The sequence below is a fragment of the Cynocephalus volans genome, chromosome 17 (assembly GCF_027409185.1).
Source record: "Cynocephalus volans isolate mCynVol1 chromosome 17, mCynVol1.pri, whole genome shotgun sequence".
Lineage (NCBI taxonomy): Eukaryota > Metazoa > Chordata > Mammalia > Dermoptera > Cynocephalidae > Cynocephalus > Cynocephalus volans.
In genome coordinates, this window is record NC_084476.1 from 1,508,174 (window position 1) to 1,533,030 (window position 24,857).

Genomic DNA, 24,857 nt, shown 5'->3' on the forward strand with positions numbered 1-24,857 from the left:
TGTCCTGGGAAGCCACGTGACCTCAGCATCAGAGCCTGCAGCCCTGGGATTGCTCAAACCTTTATTATGGGTCATGGCCATGGGGATCTTTATCTGAGACAGTGGACATGGGACACTTACCACAGAGAGTGGATACGGGGCCCTGTATTGTGGAGAGTGGACACTGGGATATTTATTATGGACAGAGGACGTGGGGTCCTTAATCATGGAGAGTGGACACAGGAACATTTATGGACAATGGACAAGGGTATGTTTATTGCAGAGTGGACAGGGCACCTTTATCATGGACAGTGGACATGGGGACCTTTATTGGGGACAGTGAATACAGAGACGTTTATTGCAGACAGTGGAGTGGAACAGGGACCTTTATCACAGACAGTGGACACGGCTGGGGTGTGTCCCCCCAGGCCCACTCTGTCACGCAGCTCAGTACGTTTTTGCTCCTCAGTGTGTCCCTGCACCTGTGGATTCATTCCATTCCCATCCTCAGTAGACGCAGAATCACCCGCGAGGCAGGGGCTGGACAAGGCCTGGGGCTGGGGCGCTTGTTCCTGCCCAGCCTGGGGTGACAGCTGCTCCAGGTTCTGCTGGGTTACCTCCATGCCTGCCCCCGCCCTTGTTCTGGGTGGGGCCTGCCTGCTTCTTTCACCGGACACACGTGGGGGAGGGCTGCCCTCAGTCTCTGGCTTCGGAGCTGCATTGAGACGCAAGGAGGTGCCCCAAGCTCGTTCTCACATCTTCTCAGGTCAGGTGTAGGAATCCTGACGAGGCCCACCTACCCACTGGCTGGCGGCATGTGGACACACTGACCTCAGCCTGTGAGCTTGGGTTGCCCCCGCAGGCACGGGGCAAGGACCCCCCAGCCACATGGCGGGCAGAGTCCCTGAACAGGGTGAGGGACACGGAGGCTCAGCGTGTCCTCGAAGACCCCACAGCCTGGCTCAGCCTGGGGGCGGGGGCAGGTGTCCAGTCCCTGGCCAAGGTCGTAGTGCTGGGGTCTGAGTGTTGGGGATGTTCTTGCAAGGATCCAGGACCTTGTCTGGGGTGGTCTATGGGCCGTTGGTGACAGACGCTGGGAGGGTGACGTGATCCTAGGAGGAAGGGAGGGGCTGCATGAGGGAGACTGAAGGGGCAGTGGAGGGTGGGGCCATGCCCTGCAGCAGTCCCGTCACAGCCAAGCACAGAGGCAGGGGCTACTGCCCACCCATCCGCACCGGGGGCTCCTACCGTGTTGAAGAGGACGTTGTCAAAGCTGGGGGCCGCAGCCTCCATCTCTCTCTGGAAGGGGCAGCCCCCCTTTCTGCGCAGCCAGTGCCGTCCCCCGACTCCCAGCAGCACCATGAGCATGAGGAGGAGGACAGTGCCGCCGACCACGGCTGGCACTGACACAGGCATGGCTGTGTCCCCTGTGGGCCGCAGGCACATGAGGCACGGGACGTGAGCCTCCACGTCAGCCCTCCAGTCCTGGTGCCTGGGTCCAGCACCCCATACCCAAGGCTGAGGAGGAAGCCTGGGACCACGCGGTCCCCTCAGCCCCTGCAGGCTCCTAGGGCTTATTCTCTTTAAAAGGGGGAGTCATGCTGACTAGGCTGGGAACCTGGCAGGCAGGTCACAGCTGTGTGCAGACCTTGAGGGTCATGGCCCCAGCTGGACACCCCCCTTCTTCACAAAGCGACAGCAACTAGTGACCACGCAGAGGACAGGCCCGGCTGCAGTCTCTGGGCTGTCCTGGGAGTGGGTGCAGGGGGCACGGAAGCCACAGCCAGGCTGGGCAGGCCTGGGGACAGCTACCATGGGGACTGAGGGCTGACGCAGCTCCCCAGGGACAGCCCAGGTGACAGACCCAAGACCAGTGGGACAGAGAGTGGAGAGGGCACAGGGCCTGGCCTTGGCAGTTCCCCCAGCCTCCTGCATGCAGGGCACTGGCAGCCACGGTCCTGTGCACTGCTGAGCCCACCAGACCCAGGCAAGGGCTGGCCGGCCCGGGCCCTCCTCCCAGCAGCCTCAGCCTGGAGCCCAGTGCTCACCCTGGCCAGGTGTAGGCCGCTGGCAACGCTGCCCAGCCAGATACTCAACGTCGTCCAGGGCAATGGGCCCCAGGGCTGGCTGGCCGCCCAGAGTGGCTTCAAACACGATCTGATGGGGAAAGGAGAGGCCGCATGGGCCGAAGGAGGACGCGCAGGAGAGTCTGGCCGAGGCCCCTGAGGTCTGCTGTCTCCAGGCAGCCCAGCCTCACCTGGAACTCTTCAGTGCTGGCCACCTCCACCTGGACTTCCAGCCACTGGTGCCGCAGACGCCCGCCCTTGCCCCACACGGCCAGCTGGCCCTGCGTGCTGCTCAGGAGCACCCTCAGCTCGCCCTTGTCTGAGAGCAGGGGTGCCAGAGCAGGTCAGGCCTCGGGGTCCCTGGTGGGCCCGTGTGCCTGACCTGGTGCAAGGTGGGGCTGCCCCTGCCCTCCACCCCCCAGCTGTCCAGACCCCTGCCCCCTGCCCCCCTGCTGCCCAGACATCCCGACCCCTGCCCCCCTGCTGCCCAGGCCCCTGCCCCCCTGCTGCCCAGGCACCTGCCCCCCACTGCCTAGGCACCTGCTGGCCCAGCCCGACTCACAGAAGTGCTCAGGAAAGCCCATGTAGTACCAGAAGCAGAGGCAGGAGGCCTGGGTAGCTGGCAGTGGCTCACTGCGCAGCCAGGCCGCCTGGCTCCCAGAGCCCAGAACGCTGGTTTCAAAGAAGGCAAAGTGTCCTGGGAACAAGAGAGGGTGGTAACCTATGGGGGGCAGGCCCAGCTGTGCCATGGGGTAGTGGTGGGAGGCAGTGGCATGTGTGGCTGCAGGGCCCACCTTCCCCAGCTCAGGCCCCCTGGCCTGTGCACACCTGCCTCTGTGCCCAGGGTGTGGTCCACGGGGGGCTGGAGATAGCGGGAGGGCGTGGTGCCAGCGCTCCAGTCCCAGCTGTACCCGCCCAGGCCAGGCCAGGCCAGGTGGCTCCAGCCACACAGGCCAGACTCAAAGTCACAGGAACCTGCAAGGAACCAGTCAGTGGGCAGTGCCTCCCCCTTGGCCCACCCCATGGGCCGCAGGACTCCCACCTGGCTGTGGGCAGGCCCCGTCCTGAAGGAACAGGTCATCCAGTGCCATATAGGAGTGCTCCACGCCGGCCGCCACGGCCTCGAACACCACCTGGAGGGGTGCAGGGCAGGATGGCCTTGAGCCTGGTCCCGGCAGCCCTTGGGAGTGAGGAAGGGCTGCCCCCCGGCCCCGGGCACTCACCCTCCAGGCCCGCTCAGCCTGCACGTCCACGCTGCCCAGGCGCCAGGCAAACCCACCGCTGGCACTGATACTGAACACCTGGTGCCTCCTGCCCTCTTCCACATGGACCTGCAGGGTGCCTGCCACACCAGGACCAGCCCGGGTCAGCTGCAGTGGGGGCAGAAAGCCCGTGTGGCCCCACTTGGCTCCCCAACCTAGACACTGAGCCCAGGCGGCCTTGGCACAGGGACCTGTGCGGGCACAGGGACCTGTGCGGACACAGGCCAAGCCTCCCTGAGCCCCATGGGGACCTCGCCCACAGCCCCTCACCTGGGTTGCTGAGACTCAGGTGGTACCAGAAGGTCAGGCAGGCAGGCTGGGCCAGAGGCCTGTGTTCCTCTGAGGTCAGGGAGGCCACGTGGCCCTGGGGCAGGGCCTGGGGGCTCGTGTCTACCACCATGTAGTACCCTGTGGGTGGCAGCGTCAGTCCACCAGGCCGTGGCCAGCCCTCCCGCCTTTTGGCCCTCCACACCCCGGCAAGCTGCACTACCTTGAGCCGTCTCTGTGGTGTGGTCTGTTTGGGGGCCCCAGGTGGCATGGCCTGAGGCATTGGCCTGGCGCCTCCACAGGCTTTGTCCCCCGGGGGTGAAGCCACAGGTGGAGTCCTCAAAGGAGCAGCGCTTGGGGGCCCAGCAGGGACCAGGCCGCATGGCCAGGTCGTCCAGCGCCATGGTGCCCTGGTAGCCATCCCGGAGGCCCTCGAACAGCAGCTGGGGGCAGAGGGTGTCAGGCAGTGGGGAGCCCTGCCTGCACCCCCCACCTGGGTGCCGGGCCTCACTTGGTACTGAGTGCTGGAGTCCAGCTGGTGGTGGAGGGTGGCCCAAGCCTCGTGCCAGCGGTTGCCATGGGTGCCTGACCGGGACCACAGGTATGTGTCCTCCTCCCCGTCCCGTCTCATGGCCAGGCGCAGAGTCCCTGGAGGGAGGTGGGGTTTGCACAGACCAGCCCCCGACCCTGATCCCTTCCCAGGGCCCCAGTGGGTGCCACAGAGGCTCTGCCCAGCTCCAAAGCTCACTCACCAGTCTGAGGCCCATAGAGGTGGTACCAGAAGCTGAGACACTCCTCAGTGGATGTTGGCACCTGGGGCCTGGTGAGTAGGTGGGCACCGTGGCCCCGGGCAGGGGGGTCCGTGGGGTCCAGCAGCATGAAGTAGCCTCCAGGGGGGACATGGAACTGAGCTGTGGAGATGCTCCCCAGGTCTGGGAGGCCCCCCAGGCCTGAGAGCCCCTCCCAGGTCAGTCTGATAGGCCCTCGGTCTGAGACACCCCCGAGGCCTGAGAGCGCCCCCCCAGGCATGAGAGGCATCCCCTGGGTCTGAGAGCCCCCCTACATCTGGGAGCCCCCTGCCCTACCTTGACCGGTGGTGTGGTCATACCCAGGGCCATGGCTCTTGATCCAGTGCCAGTGGGCATCTGTGATGTGGCCAGTGTGCCAGCCACAGGTGTCCCGCTCAAAGTTACAGGAGACCTCTGGATGGTGGCAAGGGGTCAACACATCCCACCCCACCCTAGCCCTCCTGAGCCCTGAGAACATGGAGGTTCCCAGAGGCGGGGTCCCTCTAGGTGGTCTGAGTGGGACTCCCCAGGGGATGGCAAGTGGGTGGGAGGCACCTCTGTCTTTCTCCGTGGTCAGTGCAGGGCTGCAGTCCCTCAAGGTCACATTGTCCACCCCAGCTCCCTGCTGGCCAGGGCCATCCAAGTCCACCAGACTGATGAACTCCAGCTTCACGGGAGGGGCACAAGGGAGGGGACCATCAGGCCAGAGCCACTTCATGTGACCCCCACCCCAAGCTGCCCTACTCACGTGGAAGGGCCGGCTTCGTGCCCCAAGAAGGACCCTGTCCTCCTTCCAGCCCCCAGCGCTGCTGCTCGGGGCCTGCCAAACCAGCTCCCGGAAGCCGCCCTCCACCACGACCAGCGCCAGGAAGCCTGGTGAGGGGTCACCGTGGGTTGGCCATCTGGGACCTCTCCCCACCTGCAGGGAGCATTGGGGGACTGGGCAGGGACCTTGGGGGGTGCGGTACCTCGGGGGTTACTGTGGAAATAGTAAGCCAGGTGGAGCGCACAGCTGGGGCCGGAGGGGCCCAGGGGGGGCGTGAGGACGCGGGCGTTGGCCCTCCGCTGTCCCCAGGCCCTCTGCAGAGACAGGAAGTGCCCTGGGGGAGAGCAGAGTCACTTAGAGCCCCATCCCTCCAGGACAGCCCCTGTCCCTGGGTGACCCTCCCTAGAGAGGAAGCCGGAGCAGGAAGACCACTCCGCGGATGCAATGTGCAGGCAGCTGACGGCTGCCGGCTGCCCTGGGGGCTCGGGCCTCACCCGCAGCAGCAGCCCTGCTGGTGTCTGCACCAGACCCCCTGCCCTTGTGGGCTGTGAGCTGCCACTGCAACCGCCCCACGCTGGCGTCTTCCCAGCCCCCGGCCACGGCGGACTCGAAGTCTGTGGTGCCTGCAACAGCAGTGGGGCTGAACAGCCCAGGGACCCCAGCCCTGCCCGGGGACCCTGACTTCCCTGACCTCCCACGGTGGGGAGGGGTCGGCAGGGAGGGAGGACCCATCCCCCACCCCGCCCTGCCTGCCCCTTTACCGCACTCCTGCTCGTCCTCGCCCCCCACACACTGCTGCTGGAAGTCACACAGCTGCTGCGGGGGCACACACAGGTCCCCACAGGACAGATGCCCTGACTCGCAATAATCCCGGAGCCACGGGTGGGACGGCTGGGGCTTGGGGAGAGGGGCCCAGGGCCCAGGAGGCAGCGTCTGCAGGGCGGACACCTCTGCAGGGGCACAACTGGGGTCAGACTGGGTTGGGGTGGGGGTTTCCTGGGCAGGGCAGGGCAGGGGCTCGGGCAGGCTTACCTGGGACTGTTTTGCAGTGTTCAGACAGGATGAGGTCGTCCAGGCCCACGATGCCTCCAGGGCCTGTCTGCCCAGCCAGGAGGATCTGAGGGCAGAGGGGACTCAGGGGTGCCCTGGCACCAGGTCCTCCCGGGGGTCTACTCCTTCACACCCTCTGCCCATCCACCCACAGCTTGCACTTCGTGTATCGCTAGACACCTCTCCCACCATCACCTCTAACAAAGTGGCCTGCCCAGCAAGGGCTCCAGACCCTGGGCCCCCGTTCCCTGCTCTCGGCAGGGGCTCCCTGGACCCTGCCCCTCTCAGGTCCCCTGACACTGCTCAGCTGGCCTCACCTGGAAGGGGTGGTCACTCTGGATGTCAACCCGGTCTCGGATCCAGGTGGCCCCCAGCTCCCCATGGCGCCTCCGCAGCAGGACAGGAGCCTGGGGGTCGCCAGGACTCTGGGTCTGCAAGAACAGCTGGAGCAGGCCGGCCTCTGACCCGTGCAGGTAGTGATAGAAGATGAGCTGGAAGGACCGGGAACTGGTCAGGGCAGCCAGGACGGGTGCCTCAGCAGCCAGTACCGGTGTCCCTGAGACCCCCCTCCCTTCTCACTGAGCAGTTGTAGTGGCCTGAGGCTTGGAACTTGGGGCTGGAAAGGACAGCTGGGGTGCCGAGCTCAGCCACGGAGACCAGAAAGAAGCCTGTGGGGAGAGGGGAGGCATGGGCCAGGGTTGCTGGGCTGGGGCGAGGGGGACAGGGTCAAGGCTGGGTCCCCTGTAGGCCTCACCCTGCACGCTGTTCTGGCTGTGGTCACGGCTTGGCCAGCTGGGGTTCTCTCGGCCACCTGCACTGTGGTCCCGGGCCCAGCCCTCTGAGAGGTTCCATGGGCCCAGGTCTGTCTCAAAGTCGGTGGCCATGTAGTGGCCTAGGGAGGCAGGGTGTCAGGGAGTCGGAGCAGGGCCTCTGCAGCCATATGGCCCAGCTCCAGTATGGACGCTGGTTACCCCACCCCGAGATGGACGGACCAAGGCACAGCCTTCCTGGACAAGCCCCCAGTGTTCTTTGAATGAGTCGGGCCCTGCCCAAAGGGCTGGGTCAGGTCTCCTGGTCTCATTTTGCAGCCCCACCCCCGCCCCCAGGCAGCACCCCTCACCGCAGGTGAGCAGGTCCTCGTCTGAGCGGTCCCCGCAGTTGTCCTCCCTGTCGCACAGCTGGTGGGGCTCCACGCAGGCCTTGTTGCTGCAGTGGTGGTGTCCCAGGGGGCAGCTGGCCTGGGGGACTGGGATGGGGGAGGGTTCACCTTTCACCCTGGCCCCAAGTCCCTGGTGGGTGGGGGGCACGCTGAGGGAAAGCAGGGAGGGGCCGGCGAGGGACCGCCGCTAACCCACGGTGCCCTCCCAGGGTGGGACGCATGACCCAGGGCCTTACTGGGCAGCCCACAGTCCCAGAACTCCACGTCATCCAAAGCCACGGCACCCCTGTGGGTGGCATTTCGGGTGGCAGAGAAGGTCACCTGGAGACAGCAGGGGTCTTTAGGACCCAAGTCAGGGCCCAGACCCTCCCCATTACTCCCACCCATCCAGACCACCCCCAGCTCACTCGGAAGTCACCCTGGATGCGGCCAGTGGTCACCACCACCTCCTGCCAGACAGGGCCCCACGGTCCCGAGCTGTGCCACAAGGTCAGTGTCTCCTTGCCGTGGGTCAGCTCCAGCCGCAGGTGAGCCACGTCTGCAGCATTTGGTGTCCTGGGGCAGCTGTGCCCAGCGCCTCCTCCCCAGGCTGCCTGCTGTGCCCTGACCCTCCCAGGCTTTGCGCCCTCCCCTCCCTTCCCCTTCCCAGGCCTTCCCTGGAGCTGCCCCATCCCCCAGGGCGTCCCACCCTTGGTCTTGGGAGCCCAGGGCACGCACCTCCAGAGGCTGCCTGGTACCACAGCCGCAGCGCACAGGTGGGGGCTGCCTCATGCAGGACGGGGGAGCGCAGGACCGCCGTGGACACCTCCTTCCCACGATGGGTTCCTACAGCCATGTACCAGCCTGGCCAGGGGTGAGGGGTCAGGAGACACCATCAGAAAGCAAAGGGGGCGCAGAGGACTGGAAGAGGGGCATGGAGATTCTTCCGTCCTTACCCAGGTCAGTGCCAAGTGTGTGATCTGAGTGAGGCCCAGGACCCTCCAGCGTGGCCCCTGCCCGATCTCGGAGCCAGCTGTAGCCTGAGGTGCTGATATCCCGCCAGCCACAGGGGTCCTCCTCAAAGTCGCAGGTGAAGGGAGTGCCCAGGACAGGCGATGCCCCGTGGTAACCTGGGAGAGCGTGTGGTCAGGTGTCTGCCCCTGAGTGTGGCCCCCGCACACCACCTGGCCCCGGCTCACCACACTGGGCCTCGTCTGAGCAGTCCCTGCAGTCACACACGAAGTTGCACATGGCTTCGCTGGGGCTCCTGCAGTGGTTGGGGACCCAGGCCCAACCTGGGGATCCTGCTGCTGGCAGAGTGACAGCCAGGTAGCCTGGGAGCAGGGTGACTGTTCATCCCACTTTGCCCAGGACTGTCTCGTTTTAGCACTGGAAGTCCCATGTCTAGAAAAACCCCGTAGACCTGGGCAGCCCAGACACTGTGGGTCACCCTACTGTGGGGCTTAGGCCCAGGAGGTTGGGTAGGGAGGGGCCTGGGACCTGCTAAGAATTGCCATTGGAGGCTCCGGTCAGGGCACAGAGCATTCCCAAGTTTTCAGCCGAGAAGAGGCTGGCTGCGTGTCAGGAAGGGGAGAAGGTGTGGATATGCGTGGACCCTCCTTGGGGTCACAGCAGACCACAGTACCCAGCAGGAACTGGAGTGGCTGCTAGGAGGTTGTCTCCCAAGGCTCAGGGCCCCCACAGCCCACACCCAGCCCAAGGGTGGCAGATGAAGGCCTGGGGTAGCCGGGGGAGCCGGGTGGGCACCCACCCAGGCACTGCCTCTTGGCCTTACTTGCTTTGGACCAGCAAGAGAATCTTGCTCCTTGCTGGGCAATCTCCAGCCATGTGGCCCGTCCTGGGTCTCCCCCTTGCAGGCTGCCCAGGGGTGTGCCTCGCACCTTCCTTCCCTGGGGGGGCTCAAGCGTCAGCCCCAGCACCCATCACCACCACCCAGACAGCAGGCTCAGAACCCAGAGCCCCCAGCCCTGCTTCAGGAGTTGGACCAGACGACTCACCCAGGAGCAGGGCCAGGGTGGGCAGGAGGTGCCCCAGCAGATGCATGGCCAAGCCGGAGGGAGTGAGGCCCAGTGACAGTGAAGCTGGGTGGCCTTGTGGGGACTTTGTCTGGTTATCAGCCCGTGGTGGCCCCACAGGCTGACTCTGCTCTAACTGGAGGGGCACTTGACCCCTTCCAGACCGGTGGCCCCTCAGCCCAGCCCCCCCATCGCTGACAGTGCTGAGCATCCAGCTGTAAAAGTGTCGCCAGGAGAGGCCACTGCCCAGTCAGCTCCCACCTGCCAGCTCCTTTAGACCGAAGATCAGGCCCCAGTCATTATGTCCACCTGCCCATCCCTGCCCTGCCCTCCCCAGTAGAGGTTCCCACTGGAATGAGGAGGGGCCAGGCACGCCACCAGCAGAACTCTGCAGCAGCAGCGTGGGGTTAGCAGAGGTGCCTCCAGCCCCAGCCCAAGGCTGGCACAGGAGGTTGAGTCTGAGGAGCTGCAGGAGTCCAGTGTGTGCCTCCCAAGCTTGCGCCTGCATTCTAGGCCTCCAGGGACCAAGCACACCTAAGAACTAGTGCACGGGTTCTCCCTCCTGTCCCGCCTGTAATTCAGGCTGTGGATTCTCATCCCATCACGTATGCATCCCTCAGCAGCTGTCGCAGCAGCCATGTGCAGGGTGGTGCCAGGCCCAGGGTCCCGACGAGCCCAGGAACTTGTGCTCCTCAGGCACAGACCCACGAGGGCAGGGTGGGGGCACTTTGGGGCTGTGGGAAGAGTGTGATATTTGGAGCCAGGCCCTGCCTGCGATTTCCGCTGGGTGACCTCGGAAGCTTGTTTTCTCCCAAGCCTCAGAGTCTGTAAAACTTGGCCACAATTTTTACAGGCTGGACAATCTGCCTCTATTGAGAACCTAGCAAGCTGACAGAGGTTTGCACGACTGCCCACCACGTCCCACTGTGCGTGGGGCTCTCGAGGGCAGGGGCTGAGCTTGCACCCCACCCACCACCCTGCATGGAGGTGGGGCTGGGGCCGGGGCCAAGAGAGTTTGGCAGGGTCCTGGGAAAGGGGCACCCAGCTCCCAGTCAGAAGCCCCAACCTCCTGCTCAGAGTGAACAGGAGCCCTAGGTGGTCAGAGTGTGGTCATAGGACATGACTTGTGAGTCAAATCATGTGTGACCTTGGGTGGCAGACCACACAGGGACACTAAAACACTAAAGAGGCATCTAGAGAGGGCTGGAGAGCAGATTGACAGCAATAGCCGATGTCAGCCTGGTCAGGGCAGGGTGGCCGGTGCCCCTCCCTGCCAGGAATCCTGGGATGGGCCTGGGAAAGGGGGCACTCATGGGTGCCCCTGGCCTCAGCTGGGTGGAGGGACCAGGCACTGACTCCTTGCGCAAGGGCTTGTTGGGCTTCCTCCCAGATGTCCTTGGGAATAGCAGCCACGTGGAGGAGCAATTAGGCCATAAACAGGGGCAGCCTAGGGCCCCTTATCAGACCTGAAGGGCTGAGTGTGTGTGGCACTCCCTGGGCCTCCCCAGGCGGAGGAGGGGCCACCCCTACCCTCCGCCTCCCCCCGCTTCAGTCAGGAGTCTGGAGGGCTCCACCCAGCTGGTGACCCAGGGGCAGTGACACCAAGACAGAGTCCAGGGACGGCAGATGTGGTGAGACTTTTAATTCCTACGGGCCAGGCTGCCTGAGGTTGGCGGTGGCACATTGCTGGGTGCACAAGGGAAATGCTGGCCAGCCCCTCAGGAGGGATCCCAGCAAGGGTGGCAGGCCAGGCCTCAGTAGCCGTCATCGGCCCAGGTGACCTCGTAGTTGGGGTACTTGACCTTGATCTTCTCAGTGGAGACAGAGTGCTGGGCACGACCGTAACCCTGGGCAGAAGAGATGGCTGCTAGTACCACCCGGCCCTTTGTCCACTGTCCTGGCTCTGGGTCTCCAACCAACAGTGACACCAGGAGTGGGCGTGAGCAGGAGACAGGCAGAGCCGGGGGCCCCAGAGTGCAGCTAAATTACCACAGTGGGTCCTTGGTGGACCCTGTGGCCTGAGCCACCAAGGGGGGCCCTGTGAGGCCTGTGTGCATCTGCCAGTGGGGTTTGTGAAGATGGAAGGTGGGGATTCTGGGGCCGGTCCCAGAACTGACTGTCCCAAGGCCTGGGACCCAAAGAGCTCCAGGGTGGTGAGAGCCAGCCAGACCTCTCAGATGGGGTGAGCGCACCCTGTCATGTCTGAGAGCCAAGCAGGGGCTGTGCACCGCCCCTTGGGTCTGGCCTGGGCTTCCTACCCCTGGTGCCATGTGGGAGTGTGGGAAGGCAAGGTACCCTGAGCAGGTCTGCAGCTGAGACTGGGGGACCCCGGAACCTCAGGGTCTAGATGCAGGACGATGGGTGCTCACAGTGCCAGGGCCTGCAGCCGGCTCACCATGGAATAGCCGTACACGTGGATCTTTCTGTCTTGGCTCTGGTGGGAGATGCGCCCGCCACCCAGGCACTCACAGGCATAGCCCTTCTTCTGCATCTCGCCCGACACCTTGTCGTATATGTCCGCTGGGGAGGGGAAGGCGGCCTCAGAATGTGCCCTGGCCGCCCATGGAGGCCGCGGATGACCTCCCAGCCGGGTGGAGGAGTCTGAGGCCCCAGCTCTGAACAGCTTCTTCCCCAGTGGAGAGGAATCCCTTCCAGGCTGAGACAGGGATGAGGGGGAGGAGGGGGAAGCGCCTGGTGCCGGGTACGGGGACCAGGAGAGAGGGATCAGGCCATGGCACCCCCATCCTGCAGAGGATCCCGACTTCTGCAGGGCAGCCAGAGATCAAACTTCGCTGACTCGGCTCTGGCTCCAAAACAAGCAGCAGCTCCTGGTCCGCAGCCTCCCCCGACAGGCCCTGCCCTGAGCCCTTGGCCCCGCCCCGCGCCGACAGCCCCGCCCCCGAGCCCTCGGCCACGCCCCGCGCCCTCGGCCACGCCCACACCGGCAGGCTCCGCCCCGCCCTCACCGTGGTACTCCGCCCACTTGTAGCCGCGCACGATCTCCTTGCTCTCCCCGGCCGTGGCCCCGGAGGTTGGCGCCGAGTGGACTCGAATCAGCACATACTTGAAGACGCCGTCGGAGTCGATGTCCACATCAGGAATCTGAGCAAGGCCCGCCGCCGCCATGTTCTCCGGAGCGCGGCGGCGCTTGCGGTCCCGGCGGCCCTGCCCCCTCCCGGTGCGGGGCTGCGTCGGCGACGCAGGGGGCGGGCTCTGGAGAGCCGCGGCCAATCCGGGGGCGGATCCTGCCCGAGGCCGGAGCTGCCGCCAATGTTGCGGCCGACGCCAGACACGGACTGGCCAATGGAAACCCAGTTCCTGCAGCCTTGGGACCACTCCGGCCACACTTAAAGGGAACGTGGAACCGGGAACGGGTGGTGATTAAACCCAGCCGACGGGAAAGTTTCTTTTCAACGGGGTCGGATGGCAAACACCTTTGGAGGGGGCAGTTAGGCGGCCCGTGAGGCTGGGGCAGGCAAGGACCCAAGGGACGCGCGCCGGCCCAACCCCCTCCCCCACACATGGCCAGAAGGCCGCCCTCCCTCCCCGCCCCCGTGTCACCCGAAGGCCTCCCTCTCTGCCCCCCATGTCACCCGAAGGCCTCCCTCTCTGCCCCCCATGTCACCCGAAGGCCTCCCTCCCCCCTCATGTCACCCGAAGGCCTCCCTCCCGGGTCCCCCGTGTCGTCTGAAGGCTCCCCCCACCTCGCGGCACAAGGAGACAGCAGCGGCTACATTCAAGTTCTACTTTACTCGGTTCGAAAGCGCTCGCCCCCTGGAGATAATTCCGGTCCAGAGGCGTTGGTGGCCGGCCGTCGGGCGTGGGGCGTGGGGCCGCGAAGGCAGGCGGGGCAAGCGGGACGCCATGGCCGGTGCAAACGCCCGGGCCGAGGGGGACGCGCAGGCGGGTGGGGCGAGAGCAGGGTGCGGAGGCGGGGTTCACAATTTCTTCCACTTGATGCTCCTCCCGTGGCTCCGACGGGGCGCTGGGGGTCCAGGAGGACCCTCGCGCAGCGCCTGGCCTCGCCTCTCCTCCCGGTCACTCGGCCCTCCGTGGAACCCCCGGCGCCGACCAGGGCGCACCCCCGGGGAGGGCCGGTACCCCGTGTGCAGTTGAACAGTGTGACTCTAGGGACAGAGCACACCCGCCCTGCGGGGGACCTCCGCTGCGGCCAGCCAGCTCGCTACCGCCTCTGCTCCCACCCACGCGTTCCCCGCCCGGCACGCAACTGGACACCCCCAGTTCTTTGGTCCTTCCTACACCAGCGGGTAGGAGCCCCTTCTTGTAAGGCTTCTGCGGTCCCCTTCCCGCTGGTCAGGGCTCTGCGGGGGCTCCCAGCCTCCCCGTGAGGTTAGGGCCTGCGCTGCCGTTTGCAACCCCGCTCCGCCGGGCACCTGCCCAGAGCCATCCTGCCAGGTGCGGGTGGGCACCCCGACTCTGGCCCGCGCCCCCGCCCACACGCTCGGCCTTCCCTGCCCAGGTTCCCCGCCCCTCTGGCTGGGTGGCTTGCGCCTTGGCCTCAAGTCCTCCGAGGATCTCCCTCGGCTGTTTTCCCCAAACCCGAAACCCGACTGCAGGGCCCAAATCAGGACAGCCAGAGGCGACGGCAGGGCGGGCAGCACTGTCGGTGTGCGGGTTCGGACCAGCGCAAACGCACGGTGCACCGCAGGCCCTGCCCACCGCCTGGCCAGGACGCAGCCCAGACCCCAGGAGGCGGGATCAGGGGTGTACGTAAAGTGACGAGACGAGGCCCCGTGGACGGATGGGGACCATATCTGTGCGGGCGGGATCTGTGCAGCAGCGACTCCTGCGCGTGAAGGCAGAGCCGGGCGGTCCTCAGGCCCACCCCGCCACCCAGCGGGGAGCACCGAGGGCGAGGACCAGCCTTTGCGGGGACCCCGAGGGAGGGAGCAGACCAGGGAGGAGGGAGCCAGGCGGGCCCGGTGGGGACGGGTCGTTGGGTGGGGGGATGGGAGGGGCGGGGCCTACGAAGAATAAACGGAGAGGCGGGCCTAGGAGCGGAGTGCGGGCGGGGCTGGCGGACGCGGAGCACTCGGGCGGGCCGGGCAGGGCCTGAGTGGGCTCGGCGGGACTCGGGCCGGGCTGCGCCTGGGGGCCAGCGCTCACATGATGTCGTCCAGCAGGTTGGCGCTGGCCACCCAGTCGAGCGCGCGCGGCTCGGAGGCGGCCATGATCATGCACATGAAGGGGCGGCCGGTGCGCCGGTCGGTCGGGTAGATGGTGGTGGGCGTGAAGCGCCGGTTGCGCTCGACGAACTCGCAGAGCTGCTCGTACACGTGCGGGAACTCGTGGCGCAGGAAGACGCCGCGCAGGCGCAGCTCGCGCTGGATGTGGATGAAAGCCACTTCGCGCGCGCGCCGGCCCGCCTCGCCGTCCTGGTCCAGGCCCGCCGTGCCGGGCGGCGGCGTCAGGATCAGCGTCTCCATATCGGGCTCGCGGCCGCGCGCCTGAGGCGGCCGCGCCGGGCTGCCGGCCGCCAGCGCCACCTTGGCGAACTTGCGCACGGTGGGTCCCGGGCTGCGCGGCGCGGGCGCGGGCCGGGCGGGGGCGCCCGGGGGCGCGGCGCCGGGGCCTACGGCCACCGACACGCTGAGCAGGAAGCACTCGGCCGGTTCGTAGAGGCGCCCGGCGGCCGCCAGCTCTCGCGCGTAGCTGCCCAGGGGCGCCGCGTGTGTGGCCAGCTCGCGCAGCGACAGGTAGGTAGGCGACAGCAGCAGCCCCTCGAGGCCGAAGCGTAGGAAGTTGTCGGCCGAGCCGGGGCTCGGGAAGCCCAGGAAGAGCACGCCGCGGCCGCGCGACAGGAAGCCCACGCGCGCGATGCGCGAGAAGGCGCGGTGCACCGGGCCGCTGTCGCGGCAGAACTGCAGCACGTGGCGGCACACGCTGCCCACGCGGCCGTACACGCAGCGCGCCTTGTGCGCGTCCCAGTCCTCGCGGCGGCACAGGCGCGAGCAGTAGTAGGTGTAGCAGCTGTGGCACGACTTGAAGTACAGGCAGGCGTTGAACATGGTCTCGGTGCGTCGGCAGCGCGCGTTGGAGCAGGTCATCAGGTCGTCCTCGTCGGCGCTGGGCTCGGGAGACGCGTCGGCCGCCTCCCCCGGGCCCACAGGCTCCTCGGCGCTGGCGGCGGACGCGGGCGGCGAGCGCGGCGGCGCCAGCGCGGGGCCCCTGGGGCCTGCGAGCCTCGAGTCCAGCAGGCGGCGCAGCTGGCGGCCCTCGGCCGGAGGCTCTGGAGCCTGTCCAGCTGGAGGCCGCGAGTCGATGACCAGGTCGGTGATGAGCTCGTCCAGCTGCTCTAGGCTTCGCTGGCGGCCGGAGGTGGGGCCGTCGGGAGCCGCGGGCCGAGTCGGCTGCGGGTGCCCCCTGGGCAGCTCCCAGCCCCTGGCGGCCGGGCGCTCGGTGGCACGCAGGTCGTTGTCGGTGATGGTGATCTCGGGCGTGACGTACCAGTTGCGGCCCAGGCCCTCGCCCGCACGGCCCTTTTCGGACAGCGACGTCTCGGACAAAGACAGCGCCGCGTAGCGCCTGGGCGAGGTGGACAGGTTCACGACGACGGGCGGGCGCCGTTCGGAGGACACGCCCAGCGGCTCCCGCATCTCGCGCCCCAGCAGGTTCTCGTAGCTGCGGCCGCGGCCCAGTGGGTCCTCCCGGCGCGGCCCTGGCGCCAGAATGTTGTCCCAGGAGCGCGAGTAGTGGCGGCTGTCGGTGGCCAGCAGGGGTGGGCTGGTGCCGGTGCCACCGTGCCACGAGGCGAGCAGCGGGCCCGGGTCAGCGGGAGGCGCTACCTGCAGGGTGCGGTAAGGTCGTGGGCCCCAGTCGGCCCAGGCCGAGCTGCCCCGCGGATGCGGGTAAGTCCGAGCCAGGGCATCGCGCTCGCGGTACCGTCCGAAGACCTCTGTGTAGAAGGGGCGGGCGACGGGGTGCGCCCGATGCTCCTCGGGGGTGTAGCGGGGGCCACAGGGCGGGCCGTAGGCTCGGGGGGCTTCGCTGTAGTAGGAGCGAGACGGCGGTTCCTGGATAGGGAAGGTGCGAGCATCTCCTGCATAGTAGCCGCCCCCACGCCTCGGACTGGGCCTGGGCGCCTCCTCGGACGGGTAGGGCCTGGGGCAGTAGCCGTCGAGAGGAGGGCCGGGGCTGGCCGTGAAGCCGCCCGGGTAGCCCTCGGGCTCTTCGGTGTAGAAGAACTGGGTGGGGCCCGGCGGGGCGATGTAGGGCAGACTGCGGCGCTCCGCGTAGTCCCGGGGCCCAGGCAGGGACCCGTCGCAGTACAGCGCCCGGGGGTCCCCACAGTACGAGTCACTGGGGGTGGGCGTGCGCGAGAGCGCCAAGTGGCGTGGCCCGGGCACTGTGAGGCCGTGGAACTGCGGGGCGGCGCGGGCCCAGGGCGCCCCGTCGGAGGGCCCGCCCGGCCGCGCGCCCCGGGCCGCGTGCTGCAGCACCGCCTCGTCCGGCTTGATGTCCAGGCGGCAGCGGACGTGGGGGGCGGGCCCAGCGGGTGGCTCCGGTGGCGCGCAGCGGCTGGCGGCGGCGCACAGGGGCGCGATGCGGCCAGGGCCGCCGCGCTGCGGCTGCAGCTTGATGGGGTGCAGCTCGTTGGCGAGCGCGCGCAGCGGGGCGTACGCGGGCTCCCGGCGCGGCGACGCCTCGGCCTGCGCTGCACGCTGGGCCTCCCGGCCTCGGCGAGGCAGCACAGGGGGTGAGGCGGGCGCGGGCGCCAGGCCCGGGGGCGCGCGGGGCGCGCTCTTGGAGCGGGCGCGGCGCCGGGACTCACCGTCGCGGGGCCGGGCGCGCGGCGCGGCGGGCTCCGCGGGCGGTGGCTCCGGGCGGGCCTCCATGGCCGGCCCGTCCAGCGCCTCCAGGAAGTCGAAGCTGCGGCAGTGGCGCTTGTTGAAAGGCGCGGGCGCAGCAGGCCGGGCCACGGGTCGCTCACATGGCGGGCGCCTGGACGCGGGCCCCGGGGCCGCCACCTTGATGTCCTGGTACACGGTCGACACCAACAGGTCCGGCGGGTCCGTGCGGGTCATCTTAAAAGAGGTCCCCAGGCTGGCGGCTCCAGCTCACTCGGCCTTGCGGGGCTTTTGCCCTGAGGGCAGATGCGGGTCAAGGCGGCCCCTCCGCAGCCCGGGCTCCGCATTGCCCCCCGCCCTCCCCGCTCTGGCCTGGCTTACCTGGGACGCAGCGGGCGGAGTAGCCCTGGCTGCGGGCCTTGGCCGAGGTCGCGGGCGCTTGCTCCATGCTGGCGCCAGATGTACCTGCAGGAGGAACCCCCCCGTTCAGATACCGGGTCCCACCGCCCCCCCAGTCCTCTTCCGGGATGGGGTGGGTGTGCCAGAAAGGCTTAGCCATTGCAATGGTCCCCGCTTTTCTGTTCTGTGCGGGAGCTCCTGCGCCGAAGCTCCTGGCCTCCCCTCCCACCACTAGCCACCGCTGGGCAGGCTTGGGTAGACCCCTTTTCCGGGGCTGGCCAGGCGGTGGGGCAGCAGAGTCGGGGTGTGGTCCTAGGGCTGCGCCCTCTGGTGCCTACAGCTGGAATGATGGCCGACCTTATTGACAGGTGTTGGCATCACAGAACTCATCAGTGACTGCAGCCCCTTCCCAGCGTTCTCTGTTGAGTGGCCCCTCTGACAGTGCACAGCCCAAGGGCGAGTGCCCTTGCCTTACCCAGCTTTGCACAAAGTCCTGACACCTCCCACTCCATCTGCTCACCAGGCCAAGCACAGAACCCCTCCCCAAGCTGTGCAAGGGCCTTGTGCTCAGGACAGTCTGCTGTGCCCAAGCCTGAGTCCCCTCAACTCTTGGTGTGGCCAAGGCCAGAAAAATGCCCCGAAGAGTACGTACCTGGGCCCTAAAACCCTCTTTCCTTTGCAGAAACCTTCTCTGACCCCAGCTATCTTGGAGCGGTTAAAGCCCACCAAGCTTGTTGGTACTGGTGTGACGAGGCCTGGAGAACCACCCCTGCCCCAGCTTTGTGTAATGCACATGGGCACCCCCATCGTGTGCAGCAGCCAGGCCTGTGGGACCACGTGGGGGCTGCGTAAACTGCAAGCTCATGGTGGCTCCTCTTCCCTTGAGCTGTGCACCAGTGCACCAGGCCAGGAGGCTCTCAGTGGTGGCCAGGAGTGGGGTAGGGGGTGTCGCCAGGATGCAAGGTCCGGGAACCTTCCCCCCACTACTTTGCAGGAGAGGGCCCTCCCCGTTCTGGCTCTGGAGGGCTCCATGGAGAAACCAGTGGTCCTTCAGCCCCCACACTGAGGCTGGTCCAGAGTCCACCCCTTGGCCTCAGGCTCACATTCAGATGTGGGCCAGCACCACCTCTGTGGTCTCCAGGGCTTGGGGCCGCCTGGTGTGCTGGGCTCCTGCCTCCTCACACCCAGCACCCAGTTTGGGGTCGTCTGCTCCAGGATAAACTGGGGGAAGGCAGGGAGCTGACCAGGCCCCTCACCTGGCAGGACATCAGGTGGACAGTCTTTTGGGGGTCTGGCCGGGCCAACCCTCTGTGTTCCAGTTGTACAAGGGGCTTCCTGCTGGCAGGGCTGCTTTTCTGGGTCAGAGCCACTAAGTCCAAGTCCCTGTTCCCAACCCAGCCTCACCAGCCCCCTAAGTCTGTCCCTTGCTGGCAGTACCGGCCACCTTCCTGGTCCCTCTTTCATTCTAAGTGCAATGCCAGGCCGGAATTGGAGCCGGATGACAGGGCATGAGGCTCCGCCCCAGGGAGGTGACAGTGGCTGCCACTGTCAGGAGCTGGAGTCGGTGACCCCCCCCTCCCTGTGGGGATGGGGGTGGGATCGGTTCCCTCCAGGGTTCTAGGCCTTCTGGAGCCCACGTGGATGGCTGTGGGACCCTCCCCAACTCGTAGCCCTGTCCTGGCCTGAAGCGGCCCTCCTAGGGACCCTGCCGGTGTCGCCTGGGGGCGGGGAATGCCCATCCTTTTGGGCCGCCTCAAGACGGCCCAGGACCATGACAGCTGCGTGCTGTGCAGCTCGATCCCCCCAACCCCTTACCCGGACGCTGCTCCACTGGCCGATCCCTGGTGGACTGCGCAATCCCTGCGCCGGTTCCGCCGTGTCTCCGGTACCGCTGTGTCCCCGGCACCGGCAGAAGCTTCGAGGCAGCGGCGCCGAGCCGGGCCTGGCTGCTCAGTGCTGCCCCCGATGGTGGTGGAGGGGGACGCACTTAAAGGGGCCGCGCACAGTGGGGGCTGTACAGTGGGGCTGGGACCAGCGTGCCTCCAATTTGGGGGTGTGCAGAGCGCGGTGGTACAAGTCCTTGCAGCATCCCAAAGCACAGGTCTCGAGGTCTAAACGGGGGAGCTGTGCCTAGGAGCAGCCTGACAGTCCCTCCAGCCCCACCTCCAGGACACCTCCTGACCAGCTGGCAGCCTGGTGGGGCCTCGGAGCAGGGCCCTGGAAGAGTCCCAAGCCCTGGCCCGGCTTGCAGAGAGATTGGTCAGAGGGCTCCCGGAATTCATGTCTCCGTTGGACCCAGGCAGGAGCAGATGGGCTATTACTCCCTGCCCCATTGGCCTCTCACTAAGCCCTGTCTGCTTCAGCGCCATAGATGCCAAAGTCTCTGTAGGTACCTGGGGCCAGATGGCCCGCCCACTTCCGTGGGGCCTGCAGCCTCCTGTGTCCCCAGCACGCCATCCCCTCCTGGGCGAGGCCACTCCTGTATCTGGCAGCAGAGGCTGTCATTGCCTTGGGAAGGTCTGCAAGTGGCCCACTTGCAAGCTACAGACTGACACCCTCACTCACTGTCAGCACCTGCCCCAAGACACAGAGCCTCGGAACATTCTAGATTGGTGGAGGGATGGGTCACGGGTACCTCTGGCTCTGAAAGGCAGGACCTGCCCTCATTCTGTGTCCTGTTCAACGCAGGGTGCCTTGAAACAGCAGTGCTGCTGCTCACTGTGATCCTGTTCAACCCACCCCCACGTCAGGGAACCCCACGAAGACGGTGCTGACCTCAGGCTCTAGAGGAATCAGCCTTGTGCCTGATCCACAGCCCCTTGTTAACGGTCACTAGCTGTCCCGCGCCTCCAGGACGCAAAGCTCCCTAGGCACAGGAAACCGAGGAGAGGCTCCCAATTGGCTTGGACATGGCAGGAGCTGCAGCTGCGCGGCCCGCCCACCCGCGGGTCTCCTGGCAACGGCAGCCCTGGTGGGTGGGGCTGCCAGGCGGCAGTGGGGAGGCTGCACTGAGCGCAGGTGCACAGCTGCCCCCACAGGGCTGGAGCTGTGGCCCACCCAGCTTGGACAGCACGTGGCATGTGCAGACCCAGGCCTGGCTGCTGGCCAAACTTGGTGGGAAGTCCCCCTCAGACCACTTCAGGACAGTGTTGTGGGGAGACCGGCAGCTACCACTCTGGGAAAAAGGGCTTTGGCCCCAAGCAGGAAGCTCAGGACTTTCCTGCCAACCCACTGGAGCCATGGAGTAGAGGGAAAAACAGACGCACACAATGGTAAAACAGGAGAGCTTTATGGTCTGAGTGGAGTGTCTGAGAAGAAGAGCCTCCCAGTGCTGGCCTGTGGCGCTCACCTGCACAGAGGCCTCACCTGAGCAGAGGTGCAGCTGTGGCCACACAGCAAGTCTGAAAGACTGCCCCTGGGAAGTGTCTCTCTCCCAGGAGAGGCCTTGAGGCTGCTGTTCCCTTGCCAGCCTCAGCTGGTGCAGGGCCTTGGCTGCCTTGCAGGGGCAGGTGCTCCTGCACCTTCCCTTGAGTCTGCACACCTGTGCTCAGGGCAGCCCCACACTCTGCTCTGGGTGCACAGGGAGGGGTCCACAGGAAGCCTGAGCCTTGCAGTAGTGGCAGAAAATGGAACCCGTCAGCATGCTGTGGCCTGGGTGGGCTCGGGAGGCAAGCAGGAGCAGGTGCTGGGGTGACATCTGAGAAGCCAAGCAGCCCCCTGCCCTGCCTCTGTAAACAGACCCTCTTGGGTCCCTCCTCGGCCTCAGTCACATCCCTGAGAAACACTGGGGACTGGCCATGGCTCTTCCCAGAGATGGGCCTGGTCATCCACCAAGCTGGCTGCAGCCCAGCCATCCCTCCCTGCAGCGCCTGGCCAGGAGCCACTGACCACAAGGCCTGGCCACAGGCCTCTTCCAGCATGGAAGCAAGTACAGAGTAGGCTGGGCCAGGCTGGGCTGTAGAGGGCAAAGGCGATGGCTAGGACGCAGCGGTAGTGTGGTCCCAGCAGGCGCAGGCAGAAGCCTCCCCAGGCAGCGACAGGTATGCCCCTCCCTCCCCCAGGGTGGTCAGCTGCCCTCCCAGGCCTAGAGCTCCTCGTAGTCACCACCCCCGGGGTGGTGGCCACCCAGGGCCCCACCACCCAGGAAGGCCTCCAGCTCGTCCACGGCCTGCCTGTCCTTGCTGTGTGGGGGCTTCCTCCTCCTCCGCTCGTCCCTGCCCTCCTCCTTGTCCTTGGTCTTCTTGTGTCTGCTCTTCTTCTTCGTGGCCTTTTCTTCCTCCTGGGGAGGGTGGAAGGAGGGGGTGTCACAGGGTCACTGTGAGTTCCCAGGACCCACGCTGCCCGAGCCCTGGCCAGCTGGGGGACTGGGCAGCAGTGCCTGTACCTCTCTGTTCTTCTTCTTCTTCTTCCTCTCCTTAGGGGGAGGCTTGCCTTCCTTACCTGCACGGATGGGACAGATACCTCAGCTCCTGCTCCCAGCTACCTTCTGCGCTGCCCAAAGCAGGGCTGGGGCCCCCCAAGGGCTTTGCTGACTGGTGTGGGGACGAGAGGGGTCCTGAGCGAGCAGCAGACTGGGCCCTGCGTGGGCCCAGGACCTGACAAGTACACCTCCTGCAGGAAGTGAGGTGGTGTGGAGTGGGGCCCAGCCCGTGGGGTGCCTCAGGGCAGGGCTTCCAGCAGGAGCACAGCCCACTTCCGCACCACCTCAGGCAAGGGCAGGGCTCTGGCTGGCCTTGGTCATGCACCTCTGCCCTGGATAGGCGACCTGGGGCATCCCAGCTATACACAAATGCACTTCAACCTGGGACAGGCCTGGAGGGAAAGCCCCTCCCTTTCCATTCGTGGCGGATAAGTCCTGGGTGAAGCTGCTGGGCAGGGGCAAAGCTGGGCCTAAGGCTGCTTCTAGGCCGCAGCCCTAGGCTGTCATAGGAACCCACAGCAGAAGGTGGGGAGCCAGGGATGGCCCAAGGCTCATTTGGGAGAGCCTGGTGCTGATGACACCAAGTCAAGGGCTGAAATCCCCTTACCGGTCATCTTTTAAAAAAACAAAACAGGGCCGACCCCGTGGCGCACTCGGGAGAGTGCGGTGCTGGGAGTGCAGCGACGCTCCCACCGCAGGTTCGGATCCTATATAGGAATGGCCGGTGCGCTCACTGGCTGAATACCGGTCACGAAAAAGACAAAAAACAAAACAGAAAAAAAAAAGGTGGGGAGCCAGGGCCAGTGAATGAACCCTGGAGCTGGCCAGGGCCCTGCGCACAGCTGTCCACACGAGGGCAGAGGGCAGGGGGAGTCAGAGCTCTCAGTGAGCTGGCAGCACTGCCCAGGCTGCCAAATGCCTCCTGTGGGGATATTCAGTCAGATGCCCCATCTGCCCACCCCTCCAGTCTGGCCTGGCCCAAAGCCCTGTGATACTCCGAAAGCCTGGGTGTGGTCAGAACAGTCGGCACAGGCAGCCTGAGATCAGTGGCTCCAACTCTCAGGCTACAGGAGACCTCAAGCAGGATGATGGTGCATGGCCCTACTGGTTGGACTGGCCGACTGCCATGCTGCAGAGATCAGGCTTGGTCCCGGACAAAGCCAGGAAGCAGGTGAAGCCACCTGTACTTTGGAGATGCCCACGGTGCACAGCCAGTGGGTGGGGAGAGGCCCCAAGGCCAGCTGTGTTTCCCTAAAGGCAGACTTCTGGGCCACCACAGGCCCACGTCATGCCCCAATTCCTGTGAGGCACCAAAGCACTGGTGACTGACCCTCCTCGCTGCTCTCCTTGGGTCCTGGCTCCTCCAGCCCCAGCCCGAAGAGATCCGAGTTGTTCTTCAGTCTGAAGGAGGGGACAGGGGGCTTAGGGGCTGGAGGCAGCTGGGCAGGGCCAGCGTCCTCATCGGTCACATCAGAGAGGTCTTCTCGCACGGGGAACTCATCCTGGAGAGGGAGCAGCTGGTCCGACCACCATCCCTTTCCCACCCCCATGGGACCCCAGAGGCTGTGAGGCCCCCAAACTCAACCCAGAGACAGACTGACCAGCAAGGCAGAGCGCAGCAGCGTGGGGCAGCTCTCCCACTGGCCCTGGCCCTGTCCCAGCCCTGCTCAAGCTCTACGGCAGACACACAGTGAGCCGCCTCCTGACCATGCTCTGCCTTGAGGGGATGGCCAAGCCGCCTCAGCAGTGTGTCCCTACCGCCCTCCGTTGTGTGTCCGACTCTTCGCTCTCGAAGTCAGGGTCATCCATGACAAAGGACAGCATCTGGGCAGCGATGGGCCCCTCAGGGTCACTGTCTGAGGACGGTGCCTGCTCCTCCTCTCCCACCTTGAATCTGTGAGAAGAGCCCTTGGCGGGAGGCTTGGTGCTGCCAGGCTTCTCAGGACCCGAGTGAGATGGGAGACCACCTGGCCAGGGGGCCACTGAGGCTCTGGCGGGGTGTGGCCTCAGGGCTTTTGTGGAGGACCTTCACAGACAAGGAGAGGGTCAGGGTGCTCCGAGGCTGGGCTGCCCCTCCCCTCATCTTCCGGCCACAGCCCTGGGGACCCCACCCATACCGTTCAGTAGCTGGCTCTGAACACTGCTGGAAAGCCAGGACAGTGACTTCGGGGTGATCTGTTGCTGCCTCTGCTTCCTCCTCACTTGAAAGTGTGATGTTTTTACTGGGGACAGGGCCTGAGGGCAGCAGGGCTCCACCATGGGGCTGATCCTCAAGGTCCACGTCATCTTGGAAACCTGCCACCAGGGGGTTCCCTCCCAGGGCCTCCCCATCGCTGCAAAGGAGAAAGCCAGGCAGTCAGAGGTCATGAGGTTGGGGCATGAACCCCACTCCCCACCCCTTAGCTCTGGGCAGCTCCAGCACCTGACACGCACTGATGGGGGCTGCTCTGCCCCAGTGTGCACACACTAGCAGGGAGACCTCCTTCACGGCTGGTCATGGGGGCTTCTGAATGGGGTGTGGTGCATGAGGTTTGTGGCTCCCTGCTGCCGGTCAGGGGGTGAAGGATGTGGGGACCTTGTGGCTGGTGACTTGGTGGGGGAGGCTGAGCCCAGTGTGGAGGGGTGCTCAGGGGTGCTGGGGCTTTATTTCAGGGTTTGTGCGTCTGGGGGGGGGTGGGGGGGAACTGGGTGTGCTGAGAGCACCCAAGATGGGATTTGCCAGGAGGGAGTTGTCCCAGGGTTTGAGCTCAGGGCTCAGGTGGAGGCAGAGCTGGGGTGGTTTGGCAGACAGGATGTGGTGGGAGGGGGCCAGCAGCCCATGGCTGGAAACCCAGGAGAAGGCCCAGCTGAAGGTTTCAGTGCTGGGACCTGGGGGTGG

General features: G+C 66.1%; 4 protein-coding genes across 6 annotated transcripts in view; all 4 read right to left on the reverse strand.

Annotated features, from left to right (window-relative positions):
* Nucleotides 1-251: 251 nt before the first annotated feature.
* MAMDC4 (MAM domain containing 4) lies at nucleotides 252-9,380 on the reverse strand. Its single transcript, XM_063082557.1, has 29 exons — nucleotides 9,335-9,380; nucleotides 8,516-8,650; nucleotides 8,273-8,446; nucleotides 8,055-8,180; nucleotides 7,745-7,875; nucleotides 7,574-7,658; nucleotides 7,299-7,424; nucleotides 6,933-7,070; nucleotides 6,758-6,846; nucleotides 6,496-6,669; nucleotides 6,161-6,245; nucleotides 5,890-6,078; nucleotides 5,623-5,751; nucleotides 5,331-5,462; nucleotides 5,111-5,235; nucleotides 4,918-5,029; nucleotides 4,660-4,776; nucleotides 4,327-4,461; nucleotides 4,086-4,222; nucleotides 3,798-4,017; nucleotides 3,578-3,715; nucleotides 3,269-3,387; nucleotides 3,088-3,178; nucleotides 2,874-3,020; nucleotides 2,608-2,742; nucleotides 2,237-2,364; nucleotides 2,028-2,136; nucleotides 1,228-1,406; nucleotides 252-1,091 (listed from the first exon to the last, which is right to left on the reverse strand). Exons 1-29 carry the CDS (start codon nucleotides 9,378-9,380, stop codon nucleotides 1,050-1,052), a joined length of 3,693 nt encoding a protein of 1,230 aa, XP_062938627.1. The 3' UTR covers nucleotides 252-1,049.
* A 1,599-nt stretch (nucleotides 9,381-10,979) lies between these two features.
* Nucleotides 10,980-12,549, reverse strand: PHPT1 (phosphohistidine phosphatase 1). The gene is made up of 3 exons (XM_063082359.1): nucleotides 12,319-12,549; nucleotides 11,748-11,872; nucleotides 10,980-11,199 (listed from the first exon to the last, which is right to left on the reverse strand). Exons 1-3 carry the CDS (start codon nucleotides 12,476-12,478, stop codon nucleotides 11,107-11,109), a joined length of 378 nt encoding a protein of 125 aa, XP_062938429.1. The 5' UTR covers nucleotides 12,479-12,549; the 3' UTR covers nucleotides 10,980-11,106.
* An 84-nt stretch (nucleotides 12,550-12,633) lies between these two features.
* Nucleotides 12,634-19,504, reverse strand: AJM1 (apical junction component 1 homolog). Its single transcript, XM_063082358.1, has 4 exons — nucleotides 19,375-19,504; nucleotides 17,542-17,625; nucleotides 13,057-17,456; nucleotides 12,634-12,786 (listed from the first exon to the last, which is right to left on the reverse strand). The coding sequence occupies exon 3, from the start codon at nucleotides 17,395-17,397 to the stop codon at nucleotides 14,476-14,478; it is 2,922 nt and encodes a 973-aa protein (XP_062938428.1). The 5' UTR covers nucleotides 17,398-17,456; nucleotides 17,542-17,625; nucleotides 19,375-19,504; the 3' UTR covers nucleotides 12,634-12,786; nucleotides 13,057-14,475.
* A 1,328-nt stretch (nucleotides 19,505-20,832) lies between these two features.
* RABL6 (RAB, member RAS oncogene family like 6) overlaps nucleotides 20,833-24,857 on the reverse strand; it is a 30,989-nt gene continuing 26,964 nt past the window's right edge. For 2 of the 3 annotated variants that reach the window (XM_063081877.1, XM_063081876.1), the window contains 5 exons: nucleotides 24,097-24,312; nucleotides 23,738-24,005; nucleotides 23,310-23,481; nucleotides 21,944-21,999; nucleotides 20,833-21,838 (listed from right to left, as the gene is read on the reverse strand). In XM_063081877.1, the coding sequence (XP_062937947.1) occupies nucleotides 21,644-21,838; nucleotides 21,944-21,999; nucleotides 23,310-23,481; nucleotides 23,738-24,005; nucleotides 24,097-24,312 (907 nt within the window). In that variant the 3' untranslated portion in view covers nucleotides 20,833-21,643. The remainder of the gene's footprint in view (nucleotides 21,839-21,943; nucleotides 22,000-23,309; nucleotides 23,482-23,737; nucleotides 24,006-24,096; nucleotides 24,313-24,857) is intronic. The other variant, XR_010022146.1, reaches the window with a different exon arrangement.

What these genes read in the sequence shown, in the direction of transcription:
- MAMDC4 (XM_063082557.1), bottom strand. Translation starts at nt 9,380, where the DNA reads ATGCATCTGCTGGGGCACCTCCTGCCCACCCTGGCCCTGCTCCTGG. An exon ending in CACCCTGGCCCTGCTCCTGG is followed by an intron (nt 8,651 to 9,334) that starts GTGAGTCGTCTG and finishes CCCTGCTCCCAG; the next exon opens with GCTACCTGGCTGTCACTCTG. An exon ending in TTTCCACAGTAACCCCCGAG is followed by an intron (nt 5,236 to 5,330) that starts GTACCGCACCCC and finishes ACCCCTCACCAG; the next exon opens with GCTTCCTGGCGCTGGTCGTG.
- PHPT1 (XM_063082359.1), bottom strand. Translation starts at nt 12,478, where the DNA reads ATGGCGGCGGCGGGCCTTGCTCAGATTCCTGATGTGGACATCGACTCC. An exon ending in CAAGTGGGCGGAGTACCACG is followed by an intron (nt 11,873 to 12,318) that starts GTGAGGGCGGGG and finishes TCCCCTCCCCAG; the next exon opens with CGGACATATACGACAAGGTG. An exon ending in ACGTGTACGGCTATTCCATG is followed by an intron (nt 11,200 to 11,747) that starts GTGAGCCGGCTG and finishes TCTTCTGCCCAG; the next exon opens with GGTTACGGTCGTGCCCAGCA.
- AJM1 (XM_063082358.1), bottom strand. Translation starts at nt 17,397, where the DNA reads ATGACCCGCACGGACCCGCCGGACCTGTTGGTGTCGACCGTGTACCAG.